Source organism: Vitis vinifera, chromosome 6, assembly GCF_030704535.1.
Source record: "Vitis vinifera cultivar Pinot Noir 40024 chromosome 6, ASM3070453v1".
NCBI classification, from domain to species: Eukaryota; Viridiplantae; Streptophyta; class Magnoliopsida; order Vitales; family Vitaceae; genus Vitis; species Vitis vinifera.
This window is the reverse complement of record NC_081810.1, coordinates 3438641-3466245: the sequence shown is the minus strand read 5'-3', so window position 1 is coordinate 3466245 and position 27605 is coordinate 3438641. Positions and strand designations below refer to the sequence as shown.

The 27605-nt window shown below is 39.8% G+C and overlaps 1 protein-coding gene across 4 annotated transcripts in view; it reads right to left on the bottom strand.

Annotated features, from left to right (window-relative positions):
- Positions 1 to 27605, bottom strand: part of LOC100255229 (protein-tyrosine sulfotransferase) — a 40546-nt gene that overhangs the window by 8833 nt on the left and 4108 nt on the right. For all 4 annotated transcript variants that reach the window (XM_002285180.5, XM_010652875.3, XM_010652876.3 and 1 more), the window contains exons 5-11: positions 26912 to 27200; positions 25295 to 25435; positions 14065 to 14169; positions 13804 to 13951; positions 9198 to 9253; positions 9021 to 9101; positions 8786 to 8905 (exon numbers count right to left, since the gene is read on the bottom strand). In XM_002285180.5, the coding sequence (XP_002285216.1) occupies positions 8786 to 8905; positions 9021 to 9101; positions 9198 to 9253; positions 13804 to 13951; positions 14065 to 14169; positions 25295 to 25435; positions 26912 to 27200 (940 nt within the window). The remainder of the gene's footprint in view (positions 1 to 8785; positions 8906 to 9020; positions 9102 to 9197; positions 9254 to 13803; positions 13952 to 14064; positions 14170 to 25294; positions 25436 to 26911; positions 27201 to 27605) is intronic.

Genomic DNA, 27605 nt, shown 5'->3' with positions numbered 1-27605 from the left:
CCCAACCTGCAAATCACGTTTTAAAAATCCCCCATATGACTGTTGTCACCACCCATTTTATGTTTTTAAATCCTCTTATTAGGCCCCACAACACTATCAAGACATTAAGGTCAACAATAAATTACTAGCAAATATGGAAGTGATGCAACTTAATGACATCGATGATGATAATGATGTAAAGGTATATACAATTTAATCCAGCTACATGATTAAATGTACTTTTGTTATTTTAATTTAATGTGTACCATTCAGTATGCTATTTGAGATACATTACAAAAACAAAAAATTTAAAATTTATAGTGTAAAAAATTTGTACATATGATTTCAATTTATGATGAAATTAATGAGGTATTTCAGATATTCAAAGTTATTATATAATTTTTCTAGCTTAAGGTTATACAAAAAAATATAATGCAAAAATATTTTTTATACATACGTTTGTTTGTCTTAATTTATATTTTATAAATCTCTTTGTTTATTTTATAGTTTTCATAACTTATATGGCCTTGGATTTGGGAGAATAAACCTGGCTGGACCCAGCCTGAAAAGCTTACACAATCCCACCCAAAGCCTGAATATTTCAGGCTTGGACCGGATTGGATGGTCCGAAATTACACTCTTATTCCTAATATATATTAGAAATTTACTTATGAAATTAATTACATAGAGATATTCATTATGAATTAAAAACAACACAAATTGAAATTTTAGGAAAATTATTCCTAATTTGTAAAAAATTAGCTATCACATATAATATATAAAGATATACAATAAATTAAAAGCATGATAATTATATATCAATAAAAGTATGATAATTGTTATATGTATTTAATAACGATACATATAATAATTTTAAATGAATATGGATATCAATAATTAATAATAATTATACTTAAATAATAAATTAAATATATAAATATATAATTTATTACAATAAAATTTGATAATAGAATTTTTTTAAAAAAAATACATTTATAGTTAAATATTTAATAATTATATAACAATGTAACTAAACATTTTTCAAAAGATTAGGTAAATTTTTAGTATATATTATCCAAATTAGTTATGATAAATTTCAATATAAGCATTATCAAGTCTTATCAAATTATCCCATATTAAAGATATTTAATTACTTATATACACTAATCAATTAATTTCACATCCTAATATTTTTAAATTACAAAAACATAGAAATATTATCTATCAATGTGTTCTTTTGTAACTATTTAAAAAATGTTAATTTAATAATTATATACCAATTGGACTAAACATTTTTCAAAAAATTAGGTCAATTTTTAGTAATATTATCGAAATTAATTACAATAAATTTCAAAATAAGCATTATCTTAGTTCAATTGTATTAAGTCTAATCAAATTATCCCATTTTAAAAATCTTTAATTACTTATACACATTAATCAATTAATTTCACATCCTAATATTTTTAAATTACAAAAACATAGAAATATTATCTATCAATGTGTTCTTTTGTAACTATTTAAAAAATGTTACATGTGAAAGAAGCTTATTTTATTAATGTCTGAGTCCAGCCAATTATATTTATTTTTCTAACAATTGCCATAATAGTTTTTTACAATTTTTTGAGTTTTTTTTTTTTTTTTTGATAAGTTAACACAAATATATTAGCACAGGCAAACACCGCAAAGCATACAGGGAGTATACGAGGCGACGAGGCCTCACAACAAAGGAACAAAAAACAACAAAAACCCACCAACCCTCAACTGGAGGCTATCCACTCCAGGAAACCTATAAGGGAACAGGACTCCGCGCCATTATACAATTTTGCCCACCCCCACATATTACAGACAAAAGAATACTTAATTTTCTGTAGAGCTAACTCCCCCCCCCCCCCCCCCCCCCCTAAATGTTAATCTATTCCTTTCCTTCCACACTGTCCAAAAAATAAACAACGGTATGGATCTCCAGATTCTCTTCCTCTTTTTGCCCACAAAAGAACCCTTCCAGCTGATAATCACCTCCTTTACAGTTTCTGGAAAGACCCACTAGACTCCAACCAGACTAAGAACCATCCCCCACAACACACTAGCCCCTGTACAATGGATAAGAAGATGATTTACATTTTCCTCATCACTACCACATAGATAACACCGGTTAGGAATTTGTCATCCTCTCTTTTGAAGCCTATCAATAGTAAGGACCCTCCCCCAAGTAGCTTCCCACGCAAAAAACGCTAACTTGGAAGGCACGTTCTCCACCCAAATGCCCTTCTTGGGGAACAAAGATGTACTATGGCTGGTCAACAGTCCATACGCATCCTTGACATCAAACTTCCCATTTTTGCCCCCCTTCCATAAGGCCAAGTCCTCCTCCAAGTTAACTCTTTGACTCCTTAGGATTTGCAACAATTCGTCAACCAAGGCCAGCTCCCAATCATTGAAGCTTCTAAAAAACCTTAGGTTCCAGCTTCCTTGGCCAGCATTCTAGTCCCATAATTCCCCCACAGTGGCACTTTTTTGAGCAGCCACATTGAAGAGTTGAGGGAATCTCCGGGCCAGCTCCACATCCCCGCACCAAGTGTCCTTCCAAAACCTGATTTTGGTGCCTTTTCCCACCTTAAGAGTCATATTGTTCCAGCACCAATCTGCTTCTTTCATAATCTCCTTCCAAAGCCCAACACCAAACGTCCCATTTGCTTTTTTAGTTCTCCACCCAAACTCCTCTTGCTCGTATTTTGCCACAAGGACACGTTTCCACATTTCATCCTTGGCACAAGCAAATCTCCAAACCCATTTTACAAGAAGGGCTTTGTTCAACTGGACTATTTTCCTCAAGCCAAGCCCCCCCTTCTCATTGCTCACACACACCTTCTCCCAACTGACTAGGTGTGCTTTTCTTTCCGTGCTTCCCCCTCCCCACAAGAAGTCTCTTTGCAATTTTTCAAATCTTCTCGCCACTACCTTAGGCATACGGAATAGGGACAGCTGGTATAATGGCATGCTAGCCAGTGTGCTCTTTATGAGGGTGATTCTACCACCCTTAGACAAGTATTGCCGCTTCCAGAGGGCTAGTTTCCACCTCATCCGCTCTTCCACCCCATCCCACACATAACCCGCTTTATTAGGCGCGCCCAGGGGCAGCCCCAGGTAGGTTGAAGGCAACTGACCCACCTTGCATCCCAGCTCCACAGCCATCTCAAGGATCTCATCCACCTCCCCCACTGGAATAATTTCGCTCTTAGCCAAATTAATCGTTAGCCCTGAAGCGGCTTCAAACCAGCATAAGGTCCAACTCAAAAAAGTCATATCTTCTTTCTTAGCTTCACAGAAAACTATTGCATCGTCCGCAAAGAGAAGGTGAGAGATACTAAGAGTCTGCCCCCTACCCCTTTGGATTCTACATCCCGTGATGTAGCCCCCTTCCACAGCCCTCCGAAGGAGAGCACTCAGCACCTCCATTCCCATGATGAACAAATATGGGGATAAAGGGTCGCCTTGCCGAAGCCCCTTAGAGCTAGGGAAAAACCCAATTGGCTCCCCATTTACTAATACTGAGAACTTGGCAGTCGATATGCAGCTCCATATCCACTCCCTCCACTTAGTCCCAAAGCCCATTTTCTCCATTACCCTCATCAAAAACTGCCAATTGACGCTATCGTACGCCTTTTCAATATCTAGTTTACAGATCAAGCCCTTCTTTCCATCTTTTTTCCATGAGTCAATCACCTCATTTGCGATTAGAGACGCATCCAAAATCTGCCTACCCGAGATAAAAGCGTTCTGGTCTGAGGAAATCACTCCACCAATCACGTTTTTAATCCTATTGGCCAGCACCTTAGCCAAGAGTTTGTATAATCCACCCAATAGACTGATCGGCCTGAAGTCCCCCAGCTCCTCCGCTCCTCCTTTCTTGGGGATCAGAACCAAGAACGTGGCATTGAGACTCTTGAGGAAAGTATTATGCTCATGGAATTCCTTGAACATCTCCATAACCTCCTCCTTCACAAACTCCCAGCAGAATTGCCAAAAAGCTCCCGTAAAGCCGTCCGGACCTGGAGCCTTGTCCCCATTCATGTCCCTTAGAGCCAAATGGACCTCCTCTTCCATGAATGGCAGCTCCAAGATGTCCGCCTCTTGCTGACTAATCTGATTCAGATTAACACCCCCTATATCTGCCTTCCACTCCGAGTCTTCTGTTAATAGCCGATGGAAGGCGTCTACAATTCCGGTCCTAACTGTATTCTCCTCTGACAGCCAGACCCCACTGATTTTTACTCTTTCCATGGTATGCCTTCTTCGGTGCGCATTTGTTATTCGATGAAAATACCCTGTATTTTTATCCCCTTTTCTTAGCCACAGCTCCCTTGATAGTTGTCGTCAGTGAATCTCATCCAGCTTGACCCATTTAGCATAGCCTTCTTTCGCTTCTTTCTTTCTGGCAAATTCCTCCTCTGACAGCCTCCTCTCACTTTCCACTTGGCCCCAATAATCCACTTGCTGTAAGGCAGCCAATTTATTACTCTCCAAGTTCCCAAACACCTCCCTGTTCCAAATTTTTAAGTTTTGTTTCAACCTCTTCAGCTTTGTTGCCAACTTATAGCTAGCCCTACCACTGACCACCATCCCCTGCCACCAACTCCTCAAGAGGTCTTTAAATCCTTCCACTCTCAGCCACATGTTCTCGAACCTAAAAGGTGAAGGGCCTCTTCTTTTGCCACCCCCCTCGATTGTGATTGGGAAATGATCTGAAATAGGCCGAGATAATCTCTTCTGAGTCACATTGCTGAACTGATCAAGCCATCTGGGAGAAACTAAAAATCTATCTAGCCTGGCCCAGGCTTGATTATAGAGCCCCCCACTCCACGTGAAAAAGTCCCCTTGAAGGGGAAGGTCAATAAGCTCCAGGTCATCCATAACCTGAGCAAACCTCCTCATAGCTAGGGGTCACCCTCCCTTGCCTGCTCCTTTCCCCTTGAGCGAGAATAACATTAAAATCACCCCCTACACACCATGGGTCACCCCAAAGGCCTCTGACTGCTCCAAGCTCATCCCAAAGACACTCTCTATCCTTTTTGTTAAAGGGGCCATATACACCCGTGAACACCCAGACTGTCCCATTTTCCACAATTCTAAATTTGCAAGAAATTGAGAATTGGCCCTCCTCCCACTCCAACAATTCCAAGGACCTTTTATCCCAACAAACCAACACACCTCCAGCTGCTCCAGCAGCTTCAATAGTTCTCCATTCTAAGAATCTCCCCACCCCGTCAGTCATTAACTGGATTTTTGTCTCCTGGATACACATCAAATCCACCTTCTGTTTTCTAACTACAGATTTAATAATCCTTCTTTTATTGACGTCATTTGCACCCCTCACATTCCAACTCATCAGCTTAAGGTTCATTAACCCAACAGTAATTGGCCCCCTCTGCTTTTCAAAAGGTTGTTCTTCTTTTCCTTCCCCTTGTATTTGACTGAGCATTCCAACCTTTTGAGCTCCCTCTCAAATTTTGTTTTCTCCAGTAACCCTTTGCTATGTATCCTTTCCCGTCTTTTCCTAATTTTGGACAAGAAATCCAGAATCTCCCTCTCCAGACCTTCTATTGAAAATCCCAACAACTTGCTAAACTTAGCCAAGCTGCTTTCCTCCCAATCAGACTCCTTCTCGCTCCTTTGAACTTGGGGCCCAGACATGGCTGGATTCCAATCTGGGTTTTGAACCTCTAAAACATCACAATCAATCGCAACCAGGTCCCAACAACCCTCTCTTCTCGCTATATCCCCCCCTGTAACTGCACCTTCTACCATATTTTCTCTCTGGCGGCTCACCCTTAAATCCCCAGAGTGGTCGCAAGACTCCCTCTCCGAAGTCCGACCAAAAAGAGAAGAAGAAGAAAGAGAGGATTCCCCAACCCTTAGATTAGAATAGGACCCGTACCTGAAGGCTTCATCCACGATCTCTCTCTCAGCCATGGAACACTGAGGAACCGGCATCTACTTACCCCTAGTCTCCTTCTCCCGACACTTAATGAACTCCATTTCCATCTTTAGGCCCAAGTCCTCTTCAGAGCCTATGCCCATGTATTTAAACTGCCTTTGGCCCAGATGACCCCCAACCGCAATAGCAAGCCTATGGGATAGGAGCTCCATCCCTTCGGGGGCCCGTCCCTCAGCCGACCCGCACACTACCCCATCTGCAGTCCATACATCCCCTTCTAAAGGACTCGGGCCTTGCGTATCTGGCCCATAGTCCCGCTTCAAGCCCACGATGCCAAGCCCCGATCCGGACGAACACGACCCATCGCCCGCGGGTCCATAACTCTGTCGGCCCACCCGCCCGTTATGGGTCCAATTTTCAATCACATCCCTCCCCTCCCCTCCCACCTGCTCCCCCATCACTTCCTCTGACCGGCGCTGTTCCTTGATTCCAGCGCCCGATTTTCCTCCCACACGCCATCCCTCGCGTGGATCGACACCACCCCTGACCTCCCCTCTTTGCTGCCTAAAAACATCACGGCCATCCCCCTGTTCTTTCCTTATTGCCGGCGGAATCTCCCACCACAAAGAGACGACGTATATCTCCCCCTCCACCCCAATCTCCAATGAGCTCGGCAAGGCCCCTCCGTTCATTTTTACCTGAACCCTTGCCCATTCCAATTCCTCTTTCCTTTCCGTTAGAGGGTCGATTCCTAAGAACCCGCCGCATTCTTCCCCCACTCTCCTCAGGACCGACGGCACCCACAGCGAGATTGGACGACCCAGGATCCTCACCCAAGCCTCTTTCCTATCTCCATCCTCTGCAAAGCATCCAAAACTCGAGCTCCACAGCTCCAAGCCCAATTGGATCCCTCCCACTGCTCTCACCCCCGCGGCAAGAACCCTCTTCGCTTCTTCCACCGTCTCAAATTCCAGCAAAGCACATCCCTTTCCCATTCTAGCCAGGCCTAATTTGCCTTTCAATCCCCATGCTCTTGCCGCTGACCACCCCAAACTCGCTAATTCCTCTTCACGTGCTGATTTCGGGTTCCATTTAGCAATCAGACATTGCTTTAGTCTGCTTACATTGTTTCGTATCTCCTCCTCCTTTATCTCTATTCTTGCCCTTGAGATAATCCTGGACTCTGAGCCCCTGGCCACTTCCAAATACGACCTCCATGAGTCCCCTATTCCTTGATCAACTGCCTCTTCCTTGCGTCGAAACCCTACCCACAATAGGGACTCCACCATAGAAACCCATCCTCCCTTTTCCCCTTTCCCTTTTGGTATACAGATACCAAATCTCCTTTTCTCCAGGTCCGTCACCCCTAAGCGAATGAAGCTCCCGGCCCTGTTAGCCTCTCTCACCAGGGAATAGAGCCTCCCTTTTTCTTTCCATCCCTTCTCCCATCTTTCATCTTTCCCATCCTTCGCGCACTGGATCAGTCCTTCTATGAGTAGCCCCACTCGCCGGACCCAAGACACTACCCCTCCCTTGCTTTCCGAGATAATGGCATGTCTCTTACCATTTCTCTCCTTTGCTACTACTTCAAACATCTTCGATTCCACCACGAAGCTATTTCTCTTCCTCTTCCCTAGATTCTCCGCCCTGCTTTCCCCTTCTCCACCTTCGCTCGCAGGATCGCCCTCGCTCTCTCTCACAATTTTTTGAGCTTTTTAATTAGTTTATTGTGCGTATTGCCCAATACCGATCCAAGATGTCAAGACCAATACCCTTAAAACCTTCCAAGTCAATGACCAAGACTGCGACTTTGAACCATAGTCATTACTCCCTCATGATCACTCCTTCCTACTCAACAAAAGATGTTTTGAGTTACTCTTTTCTATTATTGCTTCTTTCTACCATTAACAAAGATAAAAGGGAAATTGGGGTGAAAAACAAAAAAGAGGAAGCCAAACGTGGGTAGCACATTTTGATGTCTCTTGCTCTTTGCCCAAGACAGCAATTCAATCACACAAGCTAAATCAACTAACATCTTTTGAGAATCTATGACTTTATTTCAAAATGTTGAAATAAATTTGATAGGTCATGAGTTAGGCGAATCTTTCGCTGAAATCCAATTACATAATGATTCAGATTATCCGATATCCAAGCATCTGTTAAGCCATATGGAAATTAAAAAACCGACTCTCCGATTTTGGGTCCCAGCACTAAATTTTGCAACTTATGGCTTGAGGGTCATGACTTGTTATTAGCTAAGCTTAAAAATGATCCATACCATCAACCCATACAATGCAAGCAGTCATCTCAGGCCTCAGGGTCATTTCAGACAAATTAACAGGTTAGATGTGGAGCTTCCAGGGCATTATTTAAAACAATTAACAGGTTACAAGTGGAAAATAGATACCCACATACACACAAAATAAGTGATATATGTCAGTTAACACAGCTAGCTAGATTTTGAGAAACCTGAAAATAAACAGATCAACTAGTGTAGGTTATAGAAAAACCAGCTAATAAACCAACCAGGAAGTATAGAACACACATATCGGATGATGTTAGATTTTTTAACATAGTTAACTAGGTTTTGAAAAATTTGACAAAAACAAATCAAGAAGTATAGATTTTGAAAAACCTGGTGATTAGAAAAATCAAGCGCAGAACACATGCAATGGGTTATAGAAAATCATTTAACACGGCTAGTTAGGTTTCGAAAAACCTTGATGATAAAACAATAAAAAAAAATGAAGTACAGACTAGACACAGCGCACGCATACACACAAGCACAAGCAACAGGTGATGGACACAGCAGGTGATATAAATCATTTAACATTGCTAGCTAGGCTTTGGAAAACTTGATATCAACCATACCTCCTTTGAAAAGTTTGCTGGGGAGATTGCCTTTAAAGAATTGGTGCGCCGATATGATTGAGTTTTTCGTAAACTAGAAATGCATACTTCATAAGATTTCATGAGTTCTCCCACAGTTATCTGACATGGAAGAAGAGAGCCTCAGAATCAACTTCTTTCTTTTCCTTCCAAGAAGAACAAGTTACATCTGAATATGTCCATAGACACTATGTTGAATTACTTGAATTGAACTTACATTTTCCTTTGTCGTTTCAACATTTTCTGTTGATGGAATTGTAGAATCAATTTCACCAGCCTCTTGACCTGTACTATTATTCTGTCATGAAGACAAAATGAAGCCATAAGAATGCACTTTGATTTGATGTCACAACCGTTTTAACTTTATTGAATTGCAGAAGCCTATCATGCTTACTGGATCCTGATGATGACTATTGTCAGACTTGGAATCAGGAAAAGAAGTGCTTTGTTCTGTTGCACAAATAGAGAAATTCTGAGAAAAAAGCTAAGATCTTTTCATCATACTCAAACTTAAATTAGTTACCCAACTTCAGCACAATACATACAACTTTTATAATGTAGAGATGCTCTGTCTGCAAGTTCTTAACTTCTTGTAACGGCTGTACATTTTTTAAAATTGAAATAACAGAATTTATTGAATAACAATGTCTTAAAAGACTGGGCATATGTTAACCAGGAAAAATGAGGTCTTAAAACCATTCCTCCATTTGAAAACGCTAGTAAGAGAAGAAGAGTATAACATAAATACAATTTTACAGGAATATATCAAGTTAAACAAATGGTCTCACACTTTGTGGAAGTCTAAGAAAAAGGCCCATAGAAGCCTAGTAAAAAATACTAAAAAAAATATAATGCTATTTGGAATTTCATAAGTTCCCCAAATCTCATAGAACTGTTGTTTCTCTCTTTCAATATTGATCAAGAATATTCTCATGATAGAACCATTTCACAAGAAATGAACCCTAAAAAACAATTAGTAAATCAAGAGGAAAGCAAGTACTCCATGATGCAAGCATGACCAACAATACCAAATCTAAGGACCTCTTTACTAGATAGTAACCAAAAAGAGGAAACAAACTGGCAGTGATCCATGCATATGATATAACAAGTTGGTATCACCAACAAACTAGAAATTTATGATTGGACAAGAGTTTGACCAAGGTAATAGCCCAGATAAGGTAGAGACATTGAATAGAGATTAACTTGCTAGGAAAGAGACAAATATAAAATTTGACAAAGATGATAAATATGATTTAACCAAAAGCCAAAAGGATATCAACCAAAAGGCAATTTGTCTCTCTTTTCTTAGGATTATACTTCAATTTGTTGTGAGGGCCAAAAAGCCCAAATTTGTGTAGACTTGTATATCATTGAATATGTGAACAATTGCCACACTAATCAAAGATCTTTATTCCATTATGACAACTGGCAGGTGAAACTGAAGGTTCAGATCAGACTCTAGTCTAGCCTACACATCTCCACATCTGGCTTTCACTAAAGGGCTTCCCTAAAAGTATTTTTAGGATACTACTTGAATAAAGATAATTGAATTGTACTTTTGTAGCTTCACATATGATGGGCCTACATGTCACCTTCCACTACCAGAAGAAAAATGGATCTGCAACTCCCAGAACTTAAGACTCATTGGTCGCTGCAAAGAAGAGCTGCTTTACTACCTATTTATCCATAAAGGCTTGAGTGCACCACTTTCCAACTGTGCCTACTTATTGCTTGAAAGTCACCCTGTGACTTCTAACTGTCCCAGTGATCAAAATTGACTTTCACCAGCACTTGACAGTGCAAACTGAACTAAAAGTCTCTTTGCAATCTGTAGCACCTGCCATCAGCTCTAGTTACTGGTGACTGCAAACCAAACAGAAAGAAGGAAAACTTCTTGAAATCCCAAGCAAGTAGAAGGAACTACTTATCCGGTTTTACTAGGGCTTCTGGAGAGTGCTCAAGCTTGATTATTGATGGAAAGGTTTGATTTTCTAAGTAAGCGAGTTTGGTATTTTATTCCTCCTTCCCAACTTTAGATTCAACTAGTCTAATTAATCCAATTACAGAATTTCCCAGCTACCATAACAAGAACAAGAAAACTCTTATCCTTTACAATTCACTTGCTGTCAGTTAGGTTATGAGATTCTTGTTCCCAGTATTTTGTATTTAAATGATTCAAAGCTTGGCCTTCAATCAAGAACAGGGACCGTGGATAAGGGAAAAGAAACATTCACTTGGATCATAAAGAGCTTTTGTTTACAAGCCTTTAGATTCAAATCTTCAAGAAAGAAGAATTTGAACAGAAGTACTAGGAAGCAAAAAAGCCTTTCTACAACAAGATCAAGAGTGCTGGTACCCATAACTAACCTAAGCAAAAAGATTGATTTCCCTAAGATATTTGAGATGAAAGTGTTTCTGACTTTAACCAGCTCTACAGACTGACTAGCCTGCTGCCCACACCCTACAATTCAAAAAGCGGAAATCTCCCTACGGCTTATAGCTCTGTCCTCTGTTTGTAAATGCAGTAGACAAAGTTATAAGAGGTGACTATTCAAAGCATGCTCCTGAGTATTGACACCTGAACTACTTGCCCCACATACTTAGCTTGACACGGATGAAATGAAAGATATTTTTATATTAATAAAAACTTTCCTTGTCTACTTTCCAACTTGGGAGTCAGGGCAACCAACTGGAACTATTCTTTACAAGTTGACAGTGTAAGAGAACAAAGTGGACTAAAAGCCAAAAGAGGAGAGGAACCAGAAGCTAATAATGCTTAGAGATTAGAGAAAAAAATTTATTATTGGGGAAAAACAGAGGAGAAAAAAAAAAAAAAAAAACTCTCTTAATGAAAGACAATTTCTCTTGGTGAAGATAATTTCTCCATGGAAGACTAAAGAGAACAACTCATTTGGGCTGGAAGAATCCTAGTCAATGTGGAGACACCAAAATGATGCATCAAGGCATTATTGGCTCAAATTGCACCATGGTGACACATGCTCCTAGGACACGACAAACGATCCACCCTCTCAAACTCTCAATCAAATCATATATATTAGATCTATCCCACCCTGATAAGCCTTCGGCTGCATTTGCCAAACCAAAACCTTCAACCAATTCCAGGTACTTTCTGATAGGAGGGCCTAGCTTGCTACCAAGATGCACAAAGTTCACATGGGACCCTGCTCCGGAGTTAAGGCATGCATAATAATATCTGGGTGCCATTGAAAATGGAATATCTTGGAGCAAATATGGAGATAATTGAAGTGAAAACATACAGAAATGAATTTAGGAAGTTATCTTTACAAGGAAGAAATAAGACACCATCACTCATGAGAAGCATTGACAGCCTCCTCAAGAAGTCAAGTCCATACAACCCCTGAGGGGTTAGGCCTTCCTGTAACGCATCCAGTCCATACAACCTCTAAAAGGTTCAAGTTGCACTACCTTCAAAGGGATAGACCCATACCACCTCTGAGGTTAGGTATATATGGTCTCAGAGCTTAGGTCCTCACTACCAGTCTCCTATATGTGTTAGAACAGCCCAGTGACCTAAAACTTGGGCTTGGTGAAACTCAAATTGTTAGGCTATTATTACACTCCAACCACTAGGCCCTCTTGAGGCATCCTAACCACCTTAGGGTTAGGCCTAGGCTCATTTTTTAGGCTTAAGCCTGTCCAAAGATAAGATATGCTTATTTTTAAATTGTATTAATTATTTATTGTAGATTTATTAGAGAAGATTAAAACTTTTAACTAAATAAAGTATTAGAATATGTTTGCATTAATTAATTAAAATATTATAACATTAATTACTTATTGCAATGTTGATTTAACGAGATTTTAATACCTTAAACTAAATGGGTGGAAGAACAAACCTTTAACTAAAGGTATTGGACGGTTATTTTGGAAAAGATACAAGTTGATTCTATGAGGAAAAGGGATGAGATGCTTCCCCCAATCAATGCGGTAGAACCTTCTTATGGTGAGCTAGGAGGAAGTAAGAGTTGATTTGTCTAGAAGAAGAGGATTCTTTTTTCTTCTGACCAGTGTGGGACAACCTTCCCCATCTCTTTTTTTCTTCAAAGCAACTCTCCCCATTTACAAATATTCAACTAGGTAACATTGGGCTTGGCTGAAGATTGTTAGGCTAAGGCCTAGGTTCAGGCCTGAGCTTGGGATGTTAATTCTGAGCTTGACACAAGGCCAAATATGGCCTTAAAGCTGTTAGCCCAAGCCCAAGCCCTAGGCAGCTCAAACTTAACTACCCGACTTGTTTGCACCCCTATACTGCTCCTAAGAGGTCAGGTCCTTCTGGCCTCTGAGAATTCACCTCTACCATCAAGAGGGAGTTGACCCTTTCCTTCATAATGCATTGAGGGAAAGAATACCACTTCACTAACAATTATTACAATTGACAATAGGCAGACATCCACATTATATGGGCATCCTCACTGTGTAGGCATTCAAGACACTGGATCATCTACCCAAGGGCTAAGCACCCAAGTTGAATGTAATTTTGCCCTAATTTGAAGGTAAAAAGGAGATATGCAGGTAAATCGCACATGTGGCAAATGTAAGACACATGGAGTCATGTAAGTGAAGAATTATGCAAACCACGGAATACTTGGACACTTGCCCTGTTGTAACGTGTTACAAGCAATTCAATGGGAAATCCAATAAGTTGCATAGAAGCATGTTGTGTGAGTAATAGGCACACATGAAGCAAGTGCATTTGGACATCAACAATTTAATGCTTTTCTAAAATCTCCTCACAGACGCATTCGAATGGTAGATACATATTAAAAAAAAAAAGATGTAATTGCAAGAAGGCGGGGTATTTTAATTTTCCTTGATCTGATACTGCCCAACCTGGGAAGAAGCTGGTGACAACCTTTTCACCTCCATGACATTGAATAAATTGCATGCTTCCATTTGAATATGTTTGTGTTTAATGCTAAGGACAAGGTTGACTACAGAAAATGTTTTGCAAGACTGACCTGATAAGTTATTAGCAGCACCCTCCATGCTAGAGCTCGATGCCATCAACTGTGAAATCACCTGTGCACCAACCATATTTCCGAACATTGTTGCAGATTCCTTGTGGTCTTCAGTGATGCCAACATATAACATATTATCCAACCTCTTCTGCAAGATTTACAAGATCTACCATGATTGCAACCATGAGGAAGAAACATATCAGAGAAACAATAATATGACCCACAATACTCTATTCAACCATGAAAACCTACAGTCATTACCTTGGCAACTTCAAGCACAAATGCCCCAAGAGTCTGGTACTTTTGTACACAATGACGTACTTCATGCACTTCCGCTAAATAAGAGTTGTTTGTTAGTCCTGCAACCTGTTAAACCATTGCCAGAAAATTGAAAATTGATATTTTTACTATGCAGGGGGTGAAAAATGTATTATGACCAATTTTTATACAAAATTGAGTGACTCAGTGCCACTGGGACCCACATCAGATAAGTAGTTGAATATTTTTTCACCATTTCCCCCACCACTCTACAGTGGAGTTTGACTAGTGCAGATCAAATCATGGAAGTTATAAGATTCCCAATTGGCCCCAAATCCATCACAGCCCTTAGACGAGTAACCCTGAGAGTACTGTATAGAACATGTACCCATCTACCCCACCTCCAACCCAGTAGAAGACCAAGCAAGTAATTCTGAGGAACACAACAATTTGCCCATTCTGCAAACAATTCAGTTGCTCATCCACGTTCTGACTGCAAGCCACTCAGATTCCTCATCATCCTCTTTTTACCTTTAAATCCCATTGAATATCCTACACCACAGGAGTACGGAAAAGTACTCAAAGAAGACATAATAGAAGTCCCCACTCATCACCCTCCCTAGAAAGAAGAGGAATGAACCAAAAGCGTATATGAGCACTATGAACCACAATTACCTAACTCATTGGTACTAGGAAATCAACATCCAAACTAGGAGACAAAATTGGTTCCAACTACTTCATATTCAACTTCCTTACAATGAAAGCACCCCCCATCACCCTTCCTCGTAGAAGATGAATGTGTCATAGGCATACATCAGCATCGTGAACCACAATCACCCAATTCCTCAGGACTAAGGACTAAAAGTCCAAAATGGGAGGGAAAGTTAGTTCCATCCTTCAAATCCAAGCATTCAACTTCCCTATAATGAAAGCAATGGAATAGGGCTTCATAAAGCAAAGCCTAGTCAAAGCATAGGAAGATGGTTAGGACCACAAGAAGAAAATCGTGGCTCTCCCACTTCAACTTGTCTAAAACCACTAATGGAGCCCTAACATTAAAAGCCAATTGATGCCCAGCCCTATTGTACCCACCACCAAGGACAAAAATGTCAAGATTTATTGTCGATATATCAACAAAAAATCATGTTTCGGTGGGATCCAATGCAATATTCAAGAGGAAATTTTGATCCCAAGATTTTTCTCAACTTTATCGGATTTATCTTTGAGATTCTCCAATATTTTGGAGTTTTCCCAATTTTTTCAGTTTTATCCTCCATGCCAATATCCAATACACGCACATGGGTGCATGCTTCATCATGCCATATCCTAGTTCATCACCAAATTGAAAAATATAAAGCATCTACCAACAAGGCAAAAATGCCCTTGTTATCATAATTGCAATATATATATTGATAGGTAGAAGCACAAAAAGATAGTTTACACAATGAATAAAGGGCACCCAAAGGCCAACCCAAAGCATACAAGGAATATACAATAGACGCCTAAAGGCAAGAGCAAAAAAGAACGAGGGAAATAAAAAACTTACCCACCCTCATCTAGAACCCAACCAATAAAAAAAAAAATTGATTAAAGGTAAAGGTCCTTTAGCTATAAATAACTTAGACCAAGACCGAAAATTACAAATAAAAGAATTTTTCATCTTTTGAAGCAAAAGCTCATCATTATCAAAGGCAATCCTATTTTCTTCCTTCCAAAACCATCCAAAAGAGACATAAGGGAGTTGTCATCCACGTCCTTTTATACTTCTTGCCCACAAAGGAACCATGCCAACCAAGAAGGGTCTCTCTAACCGACAATGGGAGGACCCACGTCACACCAAAAAGAGCAAATAATAACTCCCACAAAACCTTAGCCTTGGTACAATGGATTAGAATATGATCAATCTACTCTTCTTCAGCACAACAAAGGAAACATCTATTAGCTAGGGACCTCTCCCCCCTCATTAGTTAATCCAAAGTCAAAGTCTTCCCCCACAAAGCTTCCCAAGCGAAAAAGCCCACCTTAGTAGAAACACAAGGGCTCCAAATGATGCTCCTCCAAAATGGGACTGCAGTTCTAGGCTCCAATGCATCATAAAGGGACTTAACAGAATTTTCCCATCCTTGGTTCCATAGCACTCTATCCTTTAAGACAATATAATCACCCTCTTCCCTTGTAAAGTCACAAGGAACCTCTCCACCATCTCCACCTCCCAATCATTGAAAAGCCTAGAGAACCAAGGATTCCAACCCTACTCCTCAATCGAAATGTCCCAAACCTTTACCACCCACGCCTCTTCTAAAGCCGCCAAGGCATACAAAGAGGGGAAAGAAACACACAAAGCATCATCCCCACACCACTTATCCTTCCAAAACCTTACTCTTCTACCATCCCCCACTGAGAACACAATTTTGTTATTCAATAGAAACCCTTCCTTCATGATTTCCTTCCATAACACCACACCATACCCTCATTTCACGAGTACACCACCCCCTTTCTTCCATCCCAAACTTCCTACTAATAACTTGCTTCCAAAATAGTGTTGTGGAAGAAACCTAAAGGTGTGCCATTAACCAAAATAGAGAACGTCACTGCAGAGATACACCACCTTATCCAACCTACCCACTTCTACCTGAAACCCATTTTTTGCAGCACCAGCAATAAGAAATTCCAATTTATGTGATCATACGCTTTCTCTAAGTCCAGATTGCACAACACGCCACTCTCATTCCTTTTTAACAGAGAATCTATGGCCTCATTAGCAATTAACGCAACATCAAGAATTTGTCTTCCTTCAACAAAAGCGTTTTGAGACGAAGGCAACACCTTCTTTAGCTTATTAGCTAACGCTTTTGCCAACAGTTTGTACAGGCCTCACACCAAACTAATAGGTATGAAGTCTCTAAGGTCGTCAACTCCTTTTTTTGGGACTAATACCAAAAATGTAGTGTTCAAACTCTTAACAAAGCTTCCTTGTTCATGGAATTCTCTAAAAAAGCCCACAACCTCATCTTTCACAAACTCCTAACTAAATTGCCAAAATGCTATAGAGAAACCATCCAGGCCAGGTGCTTTGTCCCCATTGAGCTCTGCAAGGGTGGAAAAGACCTCTTCCACAAAGAATGCCTCATCCAGCCTAGCAGCATCCTCTTTTCCAATCCTTTCAAAATCCAACCTAATTAAACTAGGATGCCAATCACTAGGTTTTGTCAGCAAGTTCTATAAAGCATTGACTACACCACCTTGAATCTCATGCTCCTTTGATAACCAGGTTCCGTTAATTTTGATCTTAATTAAACAATTCCTCCTTCTATGGAAGGAAGTCATTCTATGGAAGAAGCCAATGTTCTTATCACCTTTCCTCAGTCACACTTCTCTAGATTTTTGTCTCCAAGTAATTTCCTCCATCAGAGCCCATTTCTCACACTCCTCCCTTGCCTTCTTTCTAGCTTCCATTTCCTCCACCGTTAACACTCTCAATTTCTCATGTTCATCCCAAAAAGACACTTTGTGCAACACCAAACTCTTATTAACCCCAACCTTCCCAAATGCATCCTTATTCCAGATTCTTAAATTGGTCTTTAAAGCCTTCAACTTTGTTGCCAAAACAAAGCTATAGGAGTTGCTGAAATTGAACCCTTGCCACTAGCTTTTCAGCAACTCCTTCAACCACATATTTTCCAAGTGAAAAGGAATTGGGCCCTTCATCCATCTAGCAAAATGGGACAATGATCAAACACCGGTCTAGGGAGAGTGCACTGCACCACCCCACTAAAATAGCACTCCCAATCCTCCCAGACCAAAAAATGATCCAGTCTTGACATGGATTGACTATTCAATCCACCTCTCTAGGTAAGCAGACCCCCTTACAAGGGAAGGTCTCTCAAATCCAAATCTTCAATCACCTCCAAGAACCTTTTCACAGCTAAAGACACCTTCCTTTCCCTACTACGCTCACTAGGGAATCTAATTACATTAAAATCCTTTCCAATGAATCAGGGATCATTCCACAATCCGTGAATGACCCCTACCTCCCCCCAGAAAAATTCTTTGCTTCTCTTCAAGGCAAGACCATGGGCACTCGTAAAAATCCACACAAATCCATCCTTGAAATTTTAAAATGAGAAGAGATTCAGAATTGACCCACCTCCATCCCAACCAACTCTAGCAATCTGTTGTCCCAGAATGCTACGACCCCACCAACTACACCCCTTGCATTCACTACTCCCCACTCTAGAAATCTCTCTACTCATAGACTTCACACCACCCCAAGGGACATATCCTGAATTTTAGTCTTCTGCAAACAAACCAATTCCACCCTTTGAGACTTGATTAATGCCTTGATTAACTTCCTCTTATTATTGTTGTTAACCCCTCTTACATTCCATTATAAGATTTTTATCTTCATCTAAGGCTCGAGACTCTAGCCCCTCCTCCTTTGTCCATCCCACTTTTTCTGCTCACTCCATTGTAATTAATCAAACATTTTGACTTTTTTAGTTCACGTTCAAACCTAGTAGAAGTTGAACATCCCTTTTTTTTTTGCACTATTCCCTTCTACTTTTCATCCTTTAGGGCAAGTTCAGAATTTCCCCATCAAATCCTTCTATCCAGAATCCCAAAAACTTACTAAGCTTCGCCAAGCAACTATCATCCTAATGACCACAGGACCAACCGCCCCCCCGTCCCCTCCTTCCCCTTTTGCAGCTTCCTGCAAAGGTCCCTCATCCTTGATCCTTTCAATGATATCCCCCACTCTCACCTCAACCAAAGCCTTCCGCCCCAATGTCATTACCTCCCACGAGCTGTCGTCGGCTAAAATGATCCTCAACAAATCCTGATTCCCCTCTCTTTCCACAGCTACCAACCCCCCTAGGCCGGAAGACCCATCGGCCACCAAGGCCCGACTAAAAATAGAGGAAGGAGTAGAAAAGGAACCCCATGCCCCCACAGAGAAGGAAAGAGGATCAACATACCTAGATGATTCAACCAACAGTGCTTTGTCGGTTATCGCGACTCTAGCGTTCACCGCACTAGTCGCCACCATTGGATCTTCCCTCGAGACCCCAACGAAGAGACCTTCATTGCCCCTTTCTTTTCCTAAATTGCCTCGCGAAGACCCCTCTGGTGCCCTAGCTCCAAAAACACCCAAGGAGTTGGTTCTTTTAATAACCCCCCACCCGCACAACCCACAACACTAGGCCCAAAACCCACTCCAAACTCCACCTTACAGCCCACTAATTTGGCCTAAAAACTCCTTTCTCCCAGCCCCTTTTCTTTGAAGGCTCCAAGCCATGCAAAAGACTAGGCCTCCAAATGACCTAGACCAAATGACCCGCTTCTAACGCCACCCGACCCACTTTTGTACCCACCCATATGTTTAGGACTAGAAACATTGACCCCTATACCATTACCTCTACACTTTAGATTCCCTTCCCCATCACCCTCCTCAGACCCACCATCAGACGCCCCTACAGAGTAAGTAGCAGCAAAGGTTGCAACTCTCTTTGACTTTCCTCCAAAGGGCAACACGACTTGTACCTCAAACTGCTCCTCAATCTACAACCCCCTACCCTTAGGGCTTCCACTGAAAGAAGTGTGCGGGCTTCCCCCATCTTCTTCCCTGGCCACTATAACTCTGTTCACGCAGTTCCCTCTTGAGGACACCACCTACACAAACCAAGGCAGAATTTCCCACCACAACTAAATAGAGAAACACCCCAACCCCACCACAACCTGAATAGAACTGGATAAGTCCCTTCCCACCATCTTCATCAACATTTTGGCCCATTACAACCCAAACAAAAATGTGGTATCTTCATCCACAACAATTAAACCTCCACACCCATCACTAATTTTTTTGAACACCTCACGGGTCCACAGATGAAGTGGGAGAGCCACCAACCACACCCAAGCCTCTTTAGATGAGCTCCCCTACAGAAACATCCCACCTCCAGATTCCATCTTTCCAAATTCAAAAAATTCTCTTTATCCTTCTTTTGCCTCTGGCAAGGACCCACTCAACCTTACTCAAACAAAAATAGCTCTCTTCCCAAAACAACAATTCCCAATCTTCCCTTTAAGAGCCAATGGTGATTCGCCCACTTCGTCACAAACTCCAACTCAAGAAAAGGAACCAAAAAATCACCCCACCAACTCACTAAACAACAATCCATCTGTTCCATCCTTCTTAGTAACTTTTTTTCTCCTATTTCCAACTAGACCGAATCTCCTATCCTTCTTGGCTTCAACTTTGTAACCTCCACAAGCATCCTTGACTTCGACCCCTTTTCACTCAGAGAAACCTTTAGGTTACTAAAAAACCTTTAATCCTTCAAATGGAACCACTCCAAGGCCTCGCAACCTCTCTACTAGAGTATTCCAACCTCCAATCAACCCCTTCCCTTCTAGGAAAATAAGACAAAATCTTTGTCTCAAAATCATGAAATGAGCAAAGATGGAACCTTCCCGCCTCGTTTGAGCGACGCTCCAACCTATACTCCCTTCCTTCCCTCCCCCCAGTTAATGAACCACCTTCTATTTCCATTCTCCCTACAACAAGCCTCAACTCCATCCAACAAAAAGCATAAGCTTGCATCCCCAAACCTAATCTAAGAGGAAACACCTCTACATCTCTCCCAAATGCACCTTCTCAACTTCCCTCCCACATCCTCAACCGAAAGCTCAAAAGATTTAAACTCCACAACAAACCAACTTCTTCTACCCCTTGAGGCTTCACTCATCTCTTTGATCTAGCCCATTAATTGACAGGGAAGAAGAAAATGTAAGGGAAAAGAGAACTCCACAACCCATACTTGTTGACTTCTTGAAGCTTGGATCCTTACACTTCCTTATATATATATATATATATAAATGTAATTTTTAAATTCCATTTAATATATCATTGAAAATATAAAAACTATAATGAAGAATTAAATATAAAATAAGTTACATAAAATAAAAAATATTTTCAAATAAAAAAATATCATGCAAATACAATCATATTTTTATATGTTTAAATATATCTAAAATAAATATACATCATTATTTTAGCATTAAAATATTTTCAAGTTCTATATATTATTATTGATCACAAATTACATATTTATATATATTATTGATATTGTTTCTTCTATCATTTTTTGCAATTTTTCCTAACATTTCTATAAATTTTGATTGTAATTTGATCAACTTTTTTGCATTAAAATTTCCATCAATACTTCTCAATATTTCCGTAAAATCCAACTATCTATATTTCCATGAAAATGGATTCTTTAATCCTTTTTTTTTTTTTTCTAATAATCGATGAACCTTCCATTGTCAAGCCCTTAGAACTCTCCATGGGGACCTAAACCTTGGGGTGTTAACCGCTTTGCAACAACCAACATTGGGTAAATTCTGGGTCTCATTAGTGGTAGGATTCGAACCCAGGACCATATGCCACTACCTAGGACCACACTTCCCAATGTGTTCGCCATGACCAACTAGGCTACCTTGGTGGGTCGATTCTTTAATCCTTGTCCGCCACTACAATGAATATGAGAACTCAACCTCATTTCATTTGGACTTTTAGGCTTTCAACTTGCTTCAACATGCCCAAAATTGCAGTACCCCTATGGGTACTAGTACAATACACGCCCTAGAGGCTCACTCACTAATCCCTACCAAAGAAGGTTTTGAATTTGAAAATGCGTGAAGCCATATTGCACTTCCTTCCTACACTCTCACTATCTCCATTTAGAAGAGAGGCCTTTCTCAGATTGAAGGACCATGTTAACCATCTAGGTTATGGCACCTCATAGTTGAATTGATTTATTTAGTACTTTGAAGGTCCCTATATGCTTTTTGTGTAGTTTGTTTTTTTGGAGAATTCCTCATCCTTCTATTGTACATCTTGTTACTTATCTTAATATATTAAATTGTTGTTTCCCATCAAAAAAGAAACTTCTTCCATGGACACCCTTCAAAAAAAGCGGGCACCCAACAATATCTTCAACCTCTCAATGGTGGGCACCTAACAACATCTTCAACTTCTCAATGGTGGCTAGAAGCCCTGGCTTCAATAAAAGAGCTACAAACATAAGTTAATGTCCTTACCAATGTCAATTATCAAAGAAGGGGACTCCCACCATAAATCATTGCAAAGCAAGTGCTACCATGACAACCTCCATTTCCCATGACACCAATTTGCCATTTAGCTACACCAAAATCCTGCCCAGCTAAGGTGTCATAGTGCAATGTCTTCACCCACCACCACAAAACCCAAAAGCATCCCCTAACTTTTTTAACAAGTCTTTTCCACACAAATGGACAAGCAATCCAACCAACCAAACCCATGATTCTTTAACTAGAACGACCCTAAAGAACAACCCAACACTGGGTCCCATATATCAAGAAATGAAGGCTTACAAAGATAAAACCTTCAATCATTTTGCAAAGCATGACTCGCTTCTATAGAAAAGAAATGAAACAAGAGAAGGGCACCATCAAATAGCAACCACTTCCCCCTTTCCCTTCATCCTCCAATTCTATTAGCCAATTGGTCCAAAGCAATTTAATTCAAGAACAAGTCAACTAGATATCCTAATTAACTAGAGGGTAGTTTCAACAAATTTCAAGAATTAGATATCAAATAAATAACCACCTTCCATACTGAAGTTATTTTTTTATGGGCAAAGCGAGTGTTACAAAAAGAAATGTCAATAGTTCACCCTAAAGTACACAAGAAGTATACAACATACGCCTACTGAAGCCACCAAAAGGAAAAAGGACAACAAAAAACACCACCCCCATAAAAAGAGCCCAACCAATCAACAAAATCTACTATAGAAGGAGGACCTAAAATTATAAACAACTTAGACCAAGCCAAAAGATTACAAAGAAAATAGTGTTTTAGCCCTTAAAAGGAATGTTCCACATTTTCAAATGATATACAATTTCTTTTCTTCCCAATTGTCCAAAACAAGCACAAGGAAGCAGTCTGTCACACCTTTTTCTGTTTTTTTACCCACGAAAGAGTCATGTCATCCTAATAGTGTCTCTCTAATCGAGGAGGAAAGCACCCATAACACGCCAAACAAGGAAAACAGTAAATATCATAAAGCCCTTATCTTGACACAGTGAATGAGGATGCGATCAATGAATTCTTCCTTTAAATGACATAGGAAATATATATTTGTCAAAAATCATCATCTCCTCTATAAAATGATCCAAGGTTAAAACCTTATAACATGTAGCCTCCCAAACAAAAAAGCCCACCTTCGGTGGCACCCAAGAGTTCCAAATAACACCTGTCAAAAAAGAGGTTGGACTTCCTGACTCTAAAGCCGAGTATAAGGCTTTGCAGAAAATTTACCATTCTTTGACTTTGTCCAGATCACCTTATCTTCCTCATCCCAACGCACCTTCCTCCCTTATAGTCTCATAAGGAAACGCCCCACAATTTCCACCCCTCAATCATTGAAAAGCCTAGAGGAGTGGGGGGGCCAACACCCCCTTCATCTGATGGGTTCCAAACATCTGCTACAAGCTATCTAAGCCTCCTTAAAAACAGCAATAGCAAATAAAAAAGGAAAAGTAATACATAACTATTTGTCACCACATCACTTATCCTTCCAAAATCTCACCTTTCGCCCATTACCCATTGAGAAGGCAACTTTACTAGTCAAAAGATCTCAATCCTTCCTAATGACTTTCCACAACCCAACCCCATACCCTTCTCTCACTTCACGAGAGCGTCACCCTCCTTATTCTTCCACATATTTTCCACTTATGACTTGCTTCTAAAAGGCCCCCCTATCCTTAGCATAACACCAACTTCATTTACAAAGCGGGGCTTTGTTAAGTGTCGAGAGATTCCTAACCCCTAGATGATCCTTAGTTTTGTTTGAACAAACAATAGCTCACCTTATTAAATGCGGTTTTTGCTCAAGGGTCCCTCCTCCCCATAGGAAACCCCTTTGAATGTGCTCCAACCTCAACCCTGATTGTCCTTGAAATGCAAAATAAAGACATAAAATAAATAGGAATACTAGATAAGGTGCTATGAATCAAGGTTAGCCTCCCACCTTTAGAGATGTGTTATCTTTTCCACATAGCTAGTCTTTTGCAAAACCTCTACTCCACTTCATCCCACATTGCCACAAACTTAAACAAAGCACCCAATGGAAAACCCAAGTAAGAGGACAAGACCACACCCACCCTTCAACCGAACTCTGGAACCAACTCTTGTAAGTTCTCCATCCTCCCCAATGGAATTAGTTCGCTCTTTTCCAAATGAATTCCCAACCTCAATTAGCCTCAAACCACATGAGCATCCAACTCAAATAAGTCAATTGGTCCTAAGATCACTCACAAAAGACTAAAGTAAAATCGACAAAGAACAAATGGGAAACTTCCACCCCCTCTCCACCTCTGCCTCTCACCCTATAAAGCAAACAATTGAGAACCCCCATGGTCATCACAAATAAATAGGGTGAAGGAGGGTCCACTTACCTCAAACCTCGAGAGCTTTGGAAAAAGCTTGATGGAGTGCCATTAACAAGCACAAATCATCTTATTGTAGAACACACGATTTAATTCAATTGATCCACTCCTCCCCAAAACCCATCTTTTTTATAATCAAGTCACAAGTCTTAATTAACATGATCATAAGCCTTTTCAATATCAAGCTTACAAATTAAACCACAATCATTGCTTTTCATCAATGAGTCAATAGCCTCATTAACGATAAGCACTACATCAAAAATTTGTCTTCCCTCCACAAAGGCATTTTGGGATTTTGATACCACCTTACCCACCACCTTCTTAAGTCTATTGGCTAACATTTCCGTTAACAACTTGTAGAGGCCACCCACCAAGCTGATCGGCCTAAAATCCTTAAGGTCTTCTACTCCCCCTTCTTAGGAATTAAAACCAAAAAAAATTGCATTCAAGCTCTTTACGAATCCACCTTGTTCCACACTAAAGTTCATGCATGCAAACACGAGGAATCTAACCATTTTTCTTTAATGTGAAATTGAATAATAGGGGAGAATAAGGTCATGTCATTAGTTTTATGAATAAAATGACCCCACAAAGAGCCCAATGAAGACTAACATTTTATATCTAATCCATGGTTTTGTCGTAAGTAAATACAAGTTAAGAAAGAGATTTTTAAAACAATTAAACAACATATATATATATATATATATACACACACACACATACACAAGTGAAATAAATGCTAGTGTACCTGGAATGTAGCTCCATTGTGAATAATGTCTCGAGCAATAGGATCATTAATGTATTCATGTAATGGCATGACAATCTCTTCCATGTTGTACGAATCATTGCCTTTAACATAATTTGGACCCTTGTCCTTTCTAGCGTCTCTCTATCCATTGAAACAAAAGAAATAAGTAACTAGGAATAATAATAAGGTTGTTCCATAGATAACACCAAAAAAAAAAAAAAATTGACATCCAAGTAAATGGAAAAACATGACAGGATTATTTATTCTCCTAGATTATGACATATAGATGGTATGCACACACAAGGTTGTGAGCCTAGAGAAAGAATTATAGGTGAGGTTAGCAAGTGTCTAACCTCTCTTTGTGGAGGTTTCCAAGATTTTACATAAGTTTTGAGGTTTCAAAATCAACAGAATGTTCTAATTCTCACATAGAGTGGTTGGCCCAAAAAAGAGAGAGCCCTCTGTAGATAAATCAAGAGACTCAAACAGTCAACCTCTTTCCAACTTCAAGAAATTGATTTATCACACTACTTATCTGCATAAATATTAGACCTTGCACTTCCCTCTTAAGCTGAAATTGCAAGATAAGCCAAGGAAAAGCCAAAGAAATTTTTGCATTTTCTGGTATAGTTTCTTTTGAAGGTCTGCCTTCCAAAGGATATATAATTAAATCATGTGGGAGAGGGATGGATCCATATCTGATATAAGATAACTAGCTCTCTTATTTTAATGAAAATTACAAGAAAGTGCAAAAGCATAAATGAAAACTGATGAATAACAGAATTTGTTAACGCACTTCTACATGAAATGTTCTAACAATCATTATTCAGCAGTCAGTTGTATATATTACTGAGTTAATATTATAAAATCACTTACAAAAATTCCTATTTTCCAAGTTACTACTCTTTGCAACATACTTACGATCATTATTCAGCAGTCAGTTGTATATATTACTGAATTAATATTATAAAATTACTTTTGAACATTCCTATTTGCCAAGTTAGTACTCTTTGCAACATACTAGCATGTTATTAGTATTATTATTATCAGCATTTAACAATACTACTACTACTACTACTACTACTATTATGCACATAGTATTTGATTTTTCTAATAATTTATGGCAACACAGAGTAAAAAAATGTATATTCTCATGAATAAATAACTGAATTTTTAAATTTTCATTATATTGGCTGGAGCATTTATGTCTTTAAATTGGGAAGGGCAGAGCAATTTACAAGATCTTTTGGGAATTTTATTCAAATAGTGAGACTACTTTTATGATAACCAGCATTCATATCAGGGGCCAAATGACAAGGGTTTTTTTTGTGGGTGCATTGTCTTACTACAACAACTTTGATTTAGTCATCTATCTTTTAGAGAACCCCCTCTTCCCTTTGAATTCATCATCTTTCTCTTCTAAGATAAGCATTTAGAGGAAAAAAGAAAAGCGTAATGAGAACTGCAACATAATTTAAAAGTGGGATTTGCAAGGATCGCTCGTGGACCCATTGCTGAAGAAAGAAAGGGTAGTGTGTGGCACCAGGGTAAAGAAGAAGAAAGAAAAAATAAGAATTAAGGAGAAACACCCAGCAGAAAAAGTAAAGTTAAACATACCCGAGCAAAGAGGTCATCTCTCATCCATGGAACCAAATACTTCCATGGCCAAATATCCAGTGTACTTACTCCTTTAGTTTTTGAACGTATGCGTAGAGCCATTTGTTTGGCAGAAGTTAAGTTAGGATGCACCAAAAACCTAGCTGCAACCTCTACTGAAAATTCATAAGCGCTAAAGACTCGATCAAGTGGATTCCTCAGAATTGTAACTACTGAAGTTTTCTCCCTGGGAAGCTTAGACATCATGCTATAATCATCATGAGTAACCAACAACCTGCAATTTGGTTTGCTGCATAGAAAACACATTGCATCATTTGAAGTGCCTTACAGAAGCAAAATTAGTATAAAGTGTAAAGTATTTCTATACAAAAATTGGAACGGCAAGCTACCTTATACTAACAAAAATTAATGAACAGCATAATGTAGACAAAGCAATTGCAATATTGCATCAAAAGAACACCTGAGAATACAAATGCTCAGGATGGGAAGGAAATGCCCCATCATTGAAAACCCCCCACTAAAGATCCTCACTTTGCTAAGATGGATTGGGTCCCCCCGAGGAGCATCTTTGACATAATGTCCATCAAATTTAATGGGTTTGGTTCTTCTAAGAGGGGGATTGTTTTGTGGCAAGCTGCAAGCATCGCTCTTATCGGGTTTTGTGGTGGGAAAGAAATGCAAGGATTTTTTAGGA